We start from the raw sequence: 11,272 nt of genomic DNA on the forward strand, positions 1-11,272 counted from the left end.
TCCCTAAACGAGTTAACAGAAACACTGAATGTCTGTTAAAATACTGAATTTTTTTCTATTATTATTATTTAATTTTAATTTTGAGTCTCTTTGAAACATTCATTTTATTGATGAAAAAACGTAGTTTAGCTCTAAACGATTTAATCAACAGGTTTTTTAATTAATCTTCATGCAAAATAAATAAGAGTAACATCTTGCGGAGAACACCGGTAATAGTATTCTAAGATTAATTAATAGTAAATAATTTTATTAATGAAAATACGATCTGTCGTCCTAAGTTAGTGATGTCTCATTACTGTATCGACCGCCGAAGTTTAAAGGGGTCATATGACGTTGCTAAAAAATAACATTATTTTGTGTATTTGGTGTAATGCAATGTGTTTATGCAGTTTAAGGTAAAAAAAAAACATTCTTTTTCACATACTGTACATTATTGTTTCTCCTCTATGCCCCGCCTTTCTGAAATGCGTCGATTTTTACAAAGCTCATCGGTCTGAAAAGCGAGGTGTGCTCTGATTGGCCAGCTATCCAGTGCGTTGTGATTGGCCGAATTCCTCAAGCGTGTGACGGAAATGTTACGCCCCTTATCATATTGTGATGCTGTGTCCCGGCGCGACGAGACAAAACCAATAAAACCCATTATAAACGAGGCATTTGTTGCATCCAGTGGGGACATAATTACGGATTATAATTACTTATACTGTCTTTTTATGCGTTGCGTTGCATCGCGCCGCGAAAACATAAAAGCATGTCTGCATTTGTGATCGGAGAAATGACAAACAACAAGTGCTACTCTACACTGCTCAAAACTCGCGTTTGAATCGTCAGCAGCAAGTCCTTTAAATATGAAAACGTACTTACAGGCTGTGGGTCAGCATTATTTGTCAGCATCATAGACTGTATAGGGTCAGCATGCGTGCTGAAGGGGAAACACGGGAACTGAATTCACCGGAACACTGGCATTGTAGTCTACTCTCCCAGGATCAGGAAACAGTCCTCCATAAAATGAGCTGCACACATCGCGGCGGCAAAAATCCTACAGCGAGAATAAAAGTTACACCTTCTTTCTTTGGGTATACATTTGGGCGGTGTTATGCAAATCTTCCCACACAGTGACGTAGACATGTGGGGGCGTGTTTAAACGAGGCGTTTTAGGAGGGCACGGACGAGTCTTAACTTTTATAAAGAATATCTCTTTGGGCTTGAAACTTTAGTCTTTGCAACTTTAGGGATCTTATCTATTCACGAACAGCTTTAACACTCCAAAGAGAAAGGAAAACTTGAAATCGCATAATATGACCCCTTTAAACATGGAGCTGCTTTAATCCCCCAGTGAGGAGAGGCGACTGGGGTAAAGAACCAAAAACTGGTGGTGTTTTGGGATCAGTTCTCCTCTGTTTAACCATTTTAAAGATAATGGCAACAAACATAAATGTCTTTGAGAACTGTCTTTGATTTACTGATACAGAGGACATAGATTGTGTTTCAGGAGACGTAGCTGTTCAGTCTTTGTGAGACATGTCTGACATGCACAATAATTCTGTTTTTGGCCTAAAATACTTTCCCATGACCTTTCTTTTGATTGCAAACAGCAATTTTTCAGTCTTGAAAATACTAAGTTTATGCGCTTTTCCTGTAAAGTTCTTGCTTTACCCCACCTTCCCTACTACACCCCAAACCATTTTAGGAACCTTCTTAACCCTCTGGTTTTGTTATTTGGGGGTCACACTTGTGTTGTTCATGGTCAAACGTGACCGAACACCTGAAATGTAACTTTTTTATTTTCAGTAAAATCAATGTAATATATTTTTGTTCAATAATATTTTTTATTTTGTATTTTGAGAGAATTTCATGGTACTAATTACTATTTATGCAATAATTATAATACTTTTTTTCCCATTGAAAATAATAAAAAAAAATCCTAATATTTTTATATTACTTTTCAATTATGGCAGTACAGTATTTCATGTTAAAATACAGACGATGCCTTTAGAAACACAATTTTTGAAGGCAGATTAGTGCCATCTGGTGGGAGTAAACAAAAGAAAAACATCTGCAATTCATTGGTTTAGCCACTCGATTCCTATATAGCTCCATATAAAAGGGTTATAAATTCTCTAGTTGTTATAAGACATAGATACTTATATTTATTAAGTTGTGGATTCTAAGAGAAACTTTTTGTTTAGATTTTTTGTTTGCAGGCCTAATGGTTAGAGTCGTACTTGTAACCCAAAGGTTCGAGTCTCAGGTCCGGCAGGGATTGTCGGTGGGGGGAGTGAAAAACCAGCGCTCTCTTCCACCCTCAATACCACGACTGAGGTGGGACCCTCGAGCAAGGACCGAAGCCCCAACTGCTCCCCGGGCGCCGCAGCAATATGGCTGCCCACTGCTCTGGGTGTGTGTTCACGGTGTGTGTGTGTGTTCACTACTGTGTGTGTGCACTTGGATGGGCTAAATGCAGAGCACAAATTCCAAGTATGGGTCACCATACTTGGCCACAGGTAACTTCACTTTATAAACAAGCAATGATTTCTTGTTACAGTAAGAGATTTATCTCAAATGATAACATATTAAAAGTTTGTATGTGTGTGAGAGAGGAAGAGACAACTGAGGGGCGTGGGAAGATGTTTTAGGTTGGGGGTGCTGTACGCGCCCGGAGGGGGGGGGGTTAAAAATAAATGCTTTTCTGATGTGATTTGAAATTTGAAAAGGGAGAAAAAAAGTTCACTAAAAGGCAGATTCGAACCCGCGTTGATCGCATCAAAAAGAGTAGGCTAGTAGTCTATAACGCACCAGTTTACCATCTAAGTCACTGAACCTGACGACTGATGACCGTCTTTTGTAATCTTGACTATCCCAAACATACGTTGGTGGGTGGAGTTACTGTAAATAGCCTCTGCCAACAAGGCGGGCTATTTGCACTTAGTGTAAATAGACACTCCGATTTTTTCTTTTATTCCCAACAGTTAAACAGTTGCCCACAGAAAAAAAAACAGGGGGTGCTGTGCTGCAGCACCCTCAGCACCCCCACTTCCCGCGTCTATGCAACTCTTGAAAAATGTGACCGAGCAGCATGTATTACAAGAAACAGAAAACAATCACTGCTGATTAACCATCAGATTGTTCAGAAATGCAGAAGGAAGGAGACAAATGGCTTTTCCAGAGAAAATCATCCTATTCTGTCTCACGAAAAATGCCACAAGTTTCAAAACCTTCTTGTTTCATAAGAATAACTGACAATACCGCATAGACATTTATAGCCTAGAACTTACCAAAGGCTTCCCAGTAAGCCTACCCATTTCTGAACAGACATAAAACGAACAGAAACCTAGTTACTTCATTTCTGTTCTGGGCACATGATGGATCTGCACATCTCTGTTGTTCTTCTGTTCATTTTTCTCACTGGAGGTACAAAAAACAGCAAGTATTTAATAATATATTATTTGGTACACATAGGGAGGTCACTAAATGTCTCTGTCTGTCTTTAAGGTAACTCTCTCAAGTGTTACACGTGCACATCTGCTCTGACGCATTCCTGTGAAGTAAAAGTGCAGACATGTGGAGATGGATTTTCCAAATGTGAAAGCCAAACAATAGAACAATCCATTGGTAAGTCCTGTATGATGTGGAAATTTACTGCAATAATTTACTGAAAGTGAAAATATTGCTGGAGATTCAATCATGAATAAAGTATCCATTATAATGCAAAATGAAGTTTCTGTTCATGTGCGAAACTTCCGATTCATCATCTACTATAGGTAAATAACTAGAATAACAAAGTGTGCTATAAACCAGTGTGTTTATGATCATGACTATACATTTACTGCAATAATTTACTGAAAGTGAAAATATTGCTGGAGATTAAATCATGAATAAAGTATCCACTTCATTTTATAATGCAAAATGAAGTTTCTGTTCATGTGCGAAACTTCCGATTCATCATCTACTATAGGTAAATAACTAGAATAACAAAGTGTGCTATAAACCAGTGTGTTTATGATCATGACTATACATTAAACTAATATAAGAAATAATATCACTTAGCAATATTAAGCAGCATAACAGACTGTTTTTGTATAGATAAAATAACAGGAAGATGATTTACATTCAAGTTGCAAATATAGATGCGTCTACTCTGGATACCTTTTGATCTTTTCAAAGAACTGCAAATGTTGGAATTGTTTAATTATTTTATTATACAGAGGTTTGTCTTTTTTGCAGGTTACACTAAGGTGTCCATCAAAATTAAACGGTGTGCACTTACATGTGAAGCTGGGACTCAACAGCTCCCGACTGGAGGGACAGTAACTACCCAGTGCTGTGACACTGACCTCTGCAATGCAGCAGGTATTGTCCTTTACATGATCGTGTGCTATTGATTTCCCCACAGTGACTTAAAACAGGGAAATAATACAAACAATAATACTACAAACACAAGTGATTGTTTAAAGGAACATATTATGAAATTTCAGGATATATTTCAATTGTATTCTCTTGATCAGATGGCGTGTATAAGGGGAGCTACCTCCTGCTGTTGTCTCCTCTGCTCTTCTACTTCCTGTTTCAGTGAGTCCAGCTGCACTTCAGATTCAACAGCTGCAGCAGAAACTGAACGTCACACACATTTCTAGCCATATTTTACTGAATGAAGTGTTCTGCTGTTCTTTAGCATCATGATTTGAGGAACAGAAAAACTGAACAAATATTAAACAAAATACTGAATAAAGTGTGCATGTTGTTCTGCTGTTCTTTGGTATCATGATTTGATTAAGGGAAACACTTAAGCCGGGCTCAGACTACAGGAGTTTTAAAAATCCTAAACGATTATGAAATCTGGTTGCAGCGCAAACATACGGAGAATCTTCGCAGATTTTCTTCCCTCAAATCTTAAACATGCACAGATTGTTTTCATTCGGATTGACGCAAATGGGTGCATGTAAACATGCAAGATTTGATAAGACATGATAAGATTTTCATGCCAGAGGGAGCACCTCACGTTATCTCACGCAGCAGATTGTCAATAACATTTCAGCAATGCTTACATATGTTAAGGCGAATTCACCCCACCACTTCTCTTTGTCCTTACGGTTGTGGTACGTTTTCGACACATTATACAGACGTGTTGTTGCAAAACTTCCTCAAGCATTTTCCTCCATCTCCTCTATCTAACGGACCCGTACAGCAGCTTGTTTTGCGGTCGCGCATTGGCTATTGTGAAAGTTTAAAATCCTAAATATCAAACATGCTTGATATGATTGGGGCATCGGCTTAAAACTCCTGTAGTGTGAGCCCGGCTTTACACTCTTCAATGGTTCTTTGGCAGGGCGTATGGTTCAATGAAGAACCTTTAATATCCAAACGTTCTTTGTAGCACAGAAAGGTTCTATGGTTCTTTACACTCAACATGTTGTACATTTTTTTTTTTTTTCTGAAAAGTGAGATCAAGTGAGCTAAATTGTCCTGTCTGATCCAGAATTTAGAATAAAATAGTGTTGATAAAAAAAACAGTAGATCAGTCCGTTTATATCTATTATATCTATTTTAATGCTGTTTTGCATGACTCAAACCTCTCTGAAAATCCTCAAAATATAGGCATATACATTTCACATAAATGTCTTACTATATAATTATGTAGGCTAACTTACAGAAGACATCGCTGGTTGAATTATTAGTTAAAAGCAAAGTTTAGTATAAAAAATACTGCAATCATGTTTTAAAATGAAATAAAAAGGCTGAGTGTTCGTAAAAACAATTAAAAAAAAATCTTAAAATAGCCTATAAAAGTGCCACCATGTCCCACTATAACGTAGTCATGGCATTTTGAGTTTAAAATGTAACTAATAATTTAATGATATTTTAAATTGTTTATTTGTTCTAATTCTAGATGTTTATTTTAATGGGCGCGTGCGCTGAACATTGGAGTCGCATTCAAACAGCAAAGGGAGTTATCATGGAAAACGGGGCGGCAACATAACTGACCAGCTGACAACTAATTTATCTATCCTAAAATCAGCATACTAGAATGATTTCAGATAATCCTATGCAAATTAAGAATTTAATTTAGGCCTATAGTATGATAAATGTGAGGATATTGATCTGGAAGAAATGGGGCAATGAAGAACCTTTTCATGGTTCTTTGTAAAAAAGAGTATAAAGGGTATAGGCTACCAGTTAAGGTTCTTTATGGCACTTTTTTAAGAGTGTACATGTTTGCTTTACACATTTTATTAATAAACTGTATATCGAATTTGGTCTTTAAATATCTGTCAGTCTTAATGCATTAGGCCACAACAAGAGGAAAACGCTTAAAGGATTAGGCTAGTTCACTTTCAAATTAAAATTTCCTGATAATTTACTCACCCCCATGTCATCCAAGATGTTTACGTCTTTCTTTCTTCAGTCGAAAAGAAATGAAGGTTTTTGATGAAAACATTCTAGGATTATTCTCCTTATAGTGGACTTCAACGGCTACCAAACAATTTAAGGTCAAAATTACAGTTTTAGTGCAGCTTCAAAGAGCTCTACACAATACCAGACGAGGAAGGGTCTTATCTAGCGAAACGATCTGTCATTTTCTAAAAAGTATATGCTTTATAAACAAAAATGCGTGCCTTGCACTGCTCTGCATGCGCGTGCGTCCATGACTTCACGTAATACTTAATTACTTAAAAAGGTCACGCTTGACGTAGGCGGAAGTACCGACTGTCAGTGTTCACAAATGTGGAGAAGTAGGACCGTTCAAAAGTTGTAGTATGTTCATTGTTCAATGACAAATATTCAAATGTCACTTCGTGTGCGTATCCTGGATGTTTAAATCTTTTGAAACCTAACTTCCGCCTACATCAAGCCACATCAGGCCACGACTGCCCCGACCAGGGGCATAAATTTCATCTAACAGTTGGGGGGGACAATAAATAAACATAAAATTTCTCAAGAGCGATTTTTGAAGGGGACACAAATAATACAGCTAAAATTGTACTTGTAAGGATATGTATACACAGAGGAAAGCCTTACTACTATTAGTGTAGCAGGGAGACCATGTCAAATTAGATAACTTCAAGTTGTTGTGGTCGCGCATCTCGCGCCGCGACAGCGCTCGTGTCCATTGTATCTGTCACAGTGTTGCCAAGTCCACGGCTTTCCCGTGGAATTGGGCTATAACACTGTTGCCGCAGGTTGTTTTTCATGTCCAAAAATGGCCAAAATCTGCGTGTCTACACGTACAAAAGAAACGCGTGTAAGGTCCGCGCACATGGCCCAAGGAAGGTATCCAGTGGCGGCTGAAGGTCTCTTCGGTCTTCGGTTCGGTCTTTTCGGTTCGGTTCGGAGGTCATTTAGGATGCCTCACGGCGGCCGCTACGCGTGGGCCCCACGATCACAAACTCGCCAGTCTGACCCTTAGCCAGAGGTTTTGTGGCTAATACTATTTAATATACTTTAAATAGTAGGTCTGTTTAGCCCCCTACAGTTACCCATGTAATACTCAAACATTAATCAGCGGTTCTTCTAGACCCTCTGCCTAGCCCCCGAGTAATACATTATAAAACAGTATGCAATAATAACTTACTGAGTCTAAATTTTCATTTTAATTCAAATTATTAAATGGATGCCACCTTATTTGGACAAAAGCCCTCCCTACACGTACCCTAACCCTACCCAGGGGCGTAGATTACGCGGGGGACGTCCCCCCCACTTTTAATATCACGTAAATTCGTCCCCCGCACTTTTTCGGGCAAGTGTGTTCGCATAGAGGTTTTCAAGAGCCGGTGTGAATAAATATATTTATTGAAATAGTGCATAATTCAGAGGTGAATATTGTTCAAAGAGTTATGAAAATACACTCGTATTCTACTCCCATGACAATCTCTGAAAGATGTCAATAAAACAGTATTAGTTTTACCTCAGTAAAGTGATTCAGAGTCAACAGCTCGTTTGTTATAAAAAAAGTACTCTAGAATGGAATATATTGCTAAATATATGCTCCTCAGTATATTTAAATCGAATTTAAAAAACAGACAAACTTTTTTTCATGATTTCAGTAAAATTAATGTCTGTCTCAATATCATCAAGTTCATTGTTGTGAATTACTTTCAGTATTTTGGCAGACATTTTCAGCTTTTCTCGTTTAGGGAGATCAGTTCATGCCTTCATCCAACCTGCCTTATGTGCAATTTAAATGTTCATGTACAATTTTTGAGTGTTGATTATTATATCTGAAAATAAATAGCAATTGAATGTGATAGTTTGGGCTCTGTTGTTAATTTTAACCTTTACAGACAAATGGCAATAAATATATATTAATATTATAGTAATGAGTCACGTGAGAAGGTTTCATGTACAGTTTACGGCATTAGTTGTGAAATCGAATTGTGAAATGTGGATCGCATGATGTATTACAACTATACTTCTGACTTTTCATGCTATAGTTACACAATATCTAGCTAATCAATATCTCAATTATTGCTTTCATGACCTATAATTGAACAGGATTCCTGATCGTGGGAATCCAAATATTGTTAAAACTAACAAAAAAAAAAAGAAAGAAAAAATATTCTTGTTTGCATAATGAAATAATTATCATACATGTTTCTTCTGAACATAATGGTCATATAAAATATTTTTATTTCTGTAATATATATTTCTGACTTTTTTACAGCATGACAAGCTATATTAAATATAACCACAGAAACAAGGTAATGTAGTATTTTATTTAAAGAAATGTCACATCAGAATGTCACAGCAAAAAAAAAAAATCATATCAGGACACAAAAGATGTGTTGTACAGAGAAAATATCAGCTCTATATTCAGTACAGCGTGTCTCATTGTAGAATGTGTCGAGCTGCTGGATTCAGTGCAGCAGGATGAAGGAGAGCAGAGAACAGCAGAGGAACAGGAAGCTCTGAGTGACACTCTGAGCACTGTTACACAGGTTCCCCGAACAACACGAGACGCCCTGAACATCACCAACTGATGTAGCAGCATCACAAATAGATTTAGAGAGACAGCCTTTTACAACCACTGACTGGCCTCCAGAACTCCCTGATGAAAAGAAAGAAAACAGAGGTTAGTCTAAGCTGGAAATGAGTAAATGTGATCTGTATCAAATGCTCAATCATTAGAGCAATAAAAATCGTGACTTCTTTCTTTTCCAGATTCTCACCTGTTGCTTTAAAGCAGCTGTCTTCACTCCCTGAACAGCTCACTGTGTTTAAGCAGTTCTGTCCATCACAATAGTAACACGTCTTTCCATTGGGGACACTAGAGGGATCTATAGGACGAAAACATGTATTATTTTATTTTCTGTGCAAAATATTAAATCTAATGAAATAACACTCTGTTAACTGCTCCATTCAATCAATTCACAGCTGACAAGCTGCACCCTGCATTGTATTTCCTGACTGAATGTCCTTTGGAAGAAAAATTAGTGTTGACCTTAAAGATAATCATTTGCATATGGTCAGTAAATCACACAATACCTGGAGCGTCTTGGACGTTACACTGGTCTGTGTTACAGCACGCTAAAGATGTCTTTCCAATGCCGATGTTCATAGATCCACTTGCACAGTCAGCAGCACAATCTTTACCCTTCACTTTAGCACTAATGCCACCTGAAAACAAGAATGATTCAGGAAAGACCAGTTCAACATTATTTTGACAGAAAATATATTTATAAATGTCAAAATGTAGCATTTTCTTATTTCAAATATTGATTCAATTTTAATACAAATTATATTGTTAGCATAACAATCGGAGAAAAACTAATTAAACCGCAGAAATCTAAACAGAGTATTCTGTGATTATTACAATCATAAATTCTGTTAGGAAATTAGCAGTTCTGTGAGAAGTTATATTTCCAGTGAAGCAGCACCAGTAAAAACACCAGTATCTCCATCAGTCAAATATAACAGTGAATTTAAATCCATCATATTGGACTTACCAGCTTGTACAGCTGTTGTTAAACTCATGCACTTGGAAGTTCCACTGGGACATGTTTTTACTTTTTGATCCGCACAAGAACCCGTCAGACCCATACACTCATAACAGCTGAAAGAGTGTCCTTTAGTAATAAAACAGAGAGACATCAATAATCTGCATTTGTACTCAATAACATTACAAATATTATTTGTCTTTGTACCTGCAGTGAAGAGAACGAACAGAAGAAATACTGAGATTTGCAGATCCATCTTTGATCAGGAGCAGAATGAAATAACGTCTGTTTCAGTGCTCATTTTATAGCTTTTTAAAGGGGAGGGTTTTATGAGCAAATGAAAGTTGAAACAAGTATACGTTACTAGAAAGAGAAACTTCAGCTTGCATAATTTACATTGGAGTTAATGAAAAAGGCCATTTTAATAAGGAATTACAAGGAATGTATAAGTCTGCTCAAACCAACCTTCTTAAAAGGATAGTTCACCCCACAATGAACATTCTGTTTTCAGTTGCTCATCCTCATGTTTTTTCCAAACCTGTTTGACTTAACATTTATGGAGCACAAGAGAAGATATTTTGAAAAGTGTCTCTATGTTTTGCATGTGTGTGTGTGTTTTTCTTTAGTTGTCCATAAAAGGAAAGCCAGTATACTGTAGGTTCAATGTTGTTTGGGCCCCAACATTCTTTAAAGCATATTTTATGTTCTGCAGAAGAAAGAAAATCTTTCTTATACTTTGTGGAATGATTTAGGTATTACCTCCATTCAGTGGTGAGGATGGAATGTTCATGGAAAAACTTGGCCAATATTAGTTTCTATGATCTTTTCACATATATATATATATGGTTTTGTTACAACAAAATATCCGTTAAAGTATTACAGGTGTGGTTCATTAGCATTACCTGCACCCACACACACTGGCTGGGACATCATGTTCCAACAGAACCATAAGTTTCCTTTCCTCTGAAATGTTCAATCCTACGCAAACAGTGAATTAGGTTTCGGTTTAGCTCTTAAATATTTGATAAGATCTCAAGAGGAGAATAAGACTGGTAAAACTCTTGTTTTGTTTTGCGGAGATGCTGTTCCGACTTGACTCGCAGGAATAAGATGCAGTCCTGTTGCGAATGTTCATTGATGTTTATTAATGAAAGCAAATAAAATGTAATAAACAAAAAACACAAATGATAAGTCCAGTATGCTCTTTCAACACTCTAACCCACGCTGTTCATCTGCACCCATCTTGCAGTCAATGACTGTTACGATGGTATCATATATATATATATATATATATATATATATATATATATACTTATTGGGGGAAATGGAGTTGTATACAAACC

At 37.0% G+C, this 11,272-nt stretch overlaps 2 protein-coding genes and 2 long non-coding RNA genes across 4 annotated transcripts in view; 2 read left to right on the plus strand and 2 right to left on the minus strand.

Annotated features, from left to right (window-relative positions):
• Nucleotides 1–11,272, plus strand: part of LOC107675773 (uncharacterized) — a 20,390-nt gene continuing 9,118 nt past the window's right edge. The window contains exons 1-2 of the long non-coding RNA XR_001632637.1: nt 1–11; nt 7,094–7,098. This is a non-coding gene — a long non-coding RNA (uncharacterized LOC107675773). The remainder of the gene's footprint in view (nt 12–7,093; nt 7,099–11,272) is intronic.
• On the plus strand, nt 3,357–4,641 carry LOC107675771 (prostate stem cell antigen-like). The gene is made up of 4 exons (XM_016470205.1): nt 3,357–3,408; nt 3,490–3,609; nt 4,222–4,347; nt 4,503–4,641. The coding sequence occupies exons 1-4, from the start codon at nt 3,357–3,359 to the stop codon at nt 4,568–4,570; spliced, it is 366 nt and encodes a 121-aa protein (XP_016325691.1). The 3' UTR covers nt 4,571–4,641.
• Nucleotides 8,656–10,259, minus strand: LOC107675769 (prostate stem cell antigen-like). Its single transcript, XM_016470203.1, has 5 exons — nt 10,137–10,259; nt 9,939–10,058; nt 9,478–9,609; nt 9,162–9,269; nt 8,656–9,040 (listed from the first exon to the last, which is right to left on the minus strand). Exons 1-5 carry the CDS (start codon nt 10,183–10,185, stop codon nt 8,850–8,852), a joined length of 600 nt encoding a protein of 199 aa, XP_016325689.1. The 5' UTR covers nt 10,186–10,259; the 3' UTR covers nt 8,656–8,849.
• The window catches only part of LOC107675774 (uncharacterized), a 9,822-nt gene continuing 9,559 nt past the window's right edge, over nt 11,010–11,272 (minus strand). Inside the window, exon 3 of the long non-coding RNA XR_001632638.1 lies at nt 11,010–11,020. This is a non-coding gene — a long non-coding RNA (uncharacterized LOC107675774). The remainder of the gene's footprint in view (nt 11,021–11,272) is intronic.

The sequence above is a fragment of the Sinocyclocheilus anshuiensis genome, unplaced genomic scaffold (genome assembly GCF_001515605.1).
Source record: "Sinocyclocheilus anshuiensis isolate Anshui unplaced genomic scaffold, SAMN03320099.WGS_v1.1 scaffold708, whole genome shotgun sequence".
In the NCBI taxonomy this organism is placed as follows: Eukaryota; Metazoa; Chordata; class Actinopteri; order Cypriniformes; family Cyprinidae; genus Sinocyclocheilus; species Sinocyclocheilus anshuiensis.

Bases quoted from the DNA above. Each gene is read 5' to 3' on its own strand.
- LOC107675771 (XM_016470205.1), top strand. From the start codon at position 3,357: ATGATGGATCTGCACATCTCTGTTGTTCTTCTGTTCATTTTTCTCACT. The intron at 3,409-3,489 runs GTACAAAAAACA...TCTGTCTTTAAG, and splicing joins GTTCATTTTTCTCACTGGAG to GTAACTCTCTCAAGTGTTAC. The intron at 4,348-4,502 runs GTATTGTCCTTT...TCTCTTGATCAG, and splicing joins TGACCTCTGCAATGCAGCAG to ATGGCGTGTATAAGGGGAGC.
- LOC107675769 (XM_016470203.1), bottom strand. From the start codon at position 10,185: ATGGATCTGCAAATCTCAGTATTTCTTCTGTTCGTTCTCTTCACTGCA. The intron at 10,059-10,136 runs GTACAAAGACAA...TTATTACTAAAG, and splicing joins GTTCGTTCTCTTCACTGCAG to GACACTCTTTCAGCTGTTAT. The intron at 9,270-9,477 runs GTATTGTGTGAT...TTCGTCCTATAG, and splicing joins TAACGTCCAAGACGCTCCAG to ATCCCTCTAGTGTCCCCAAT.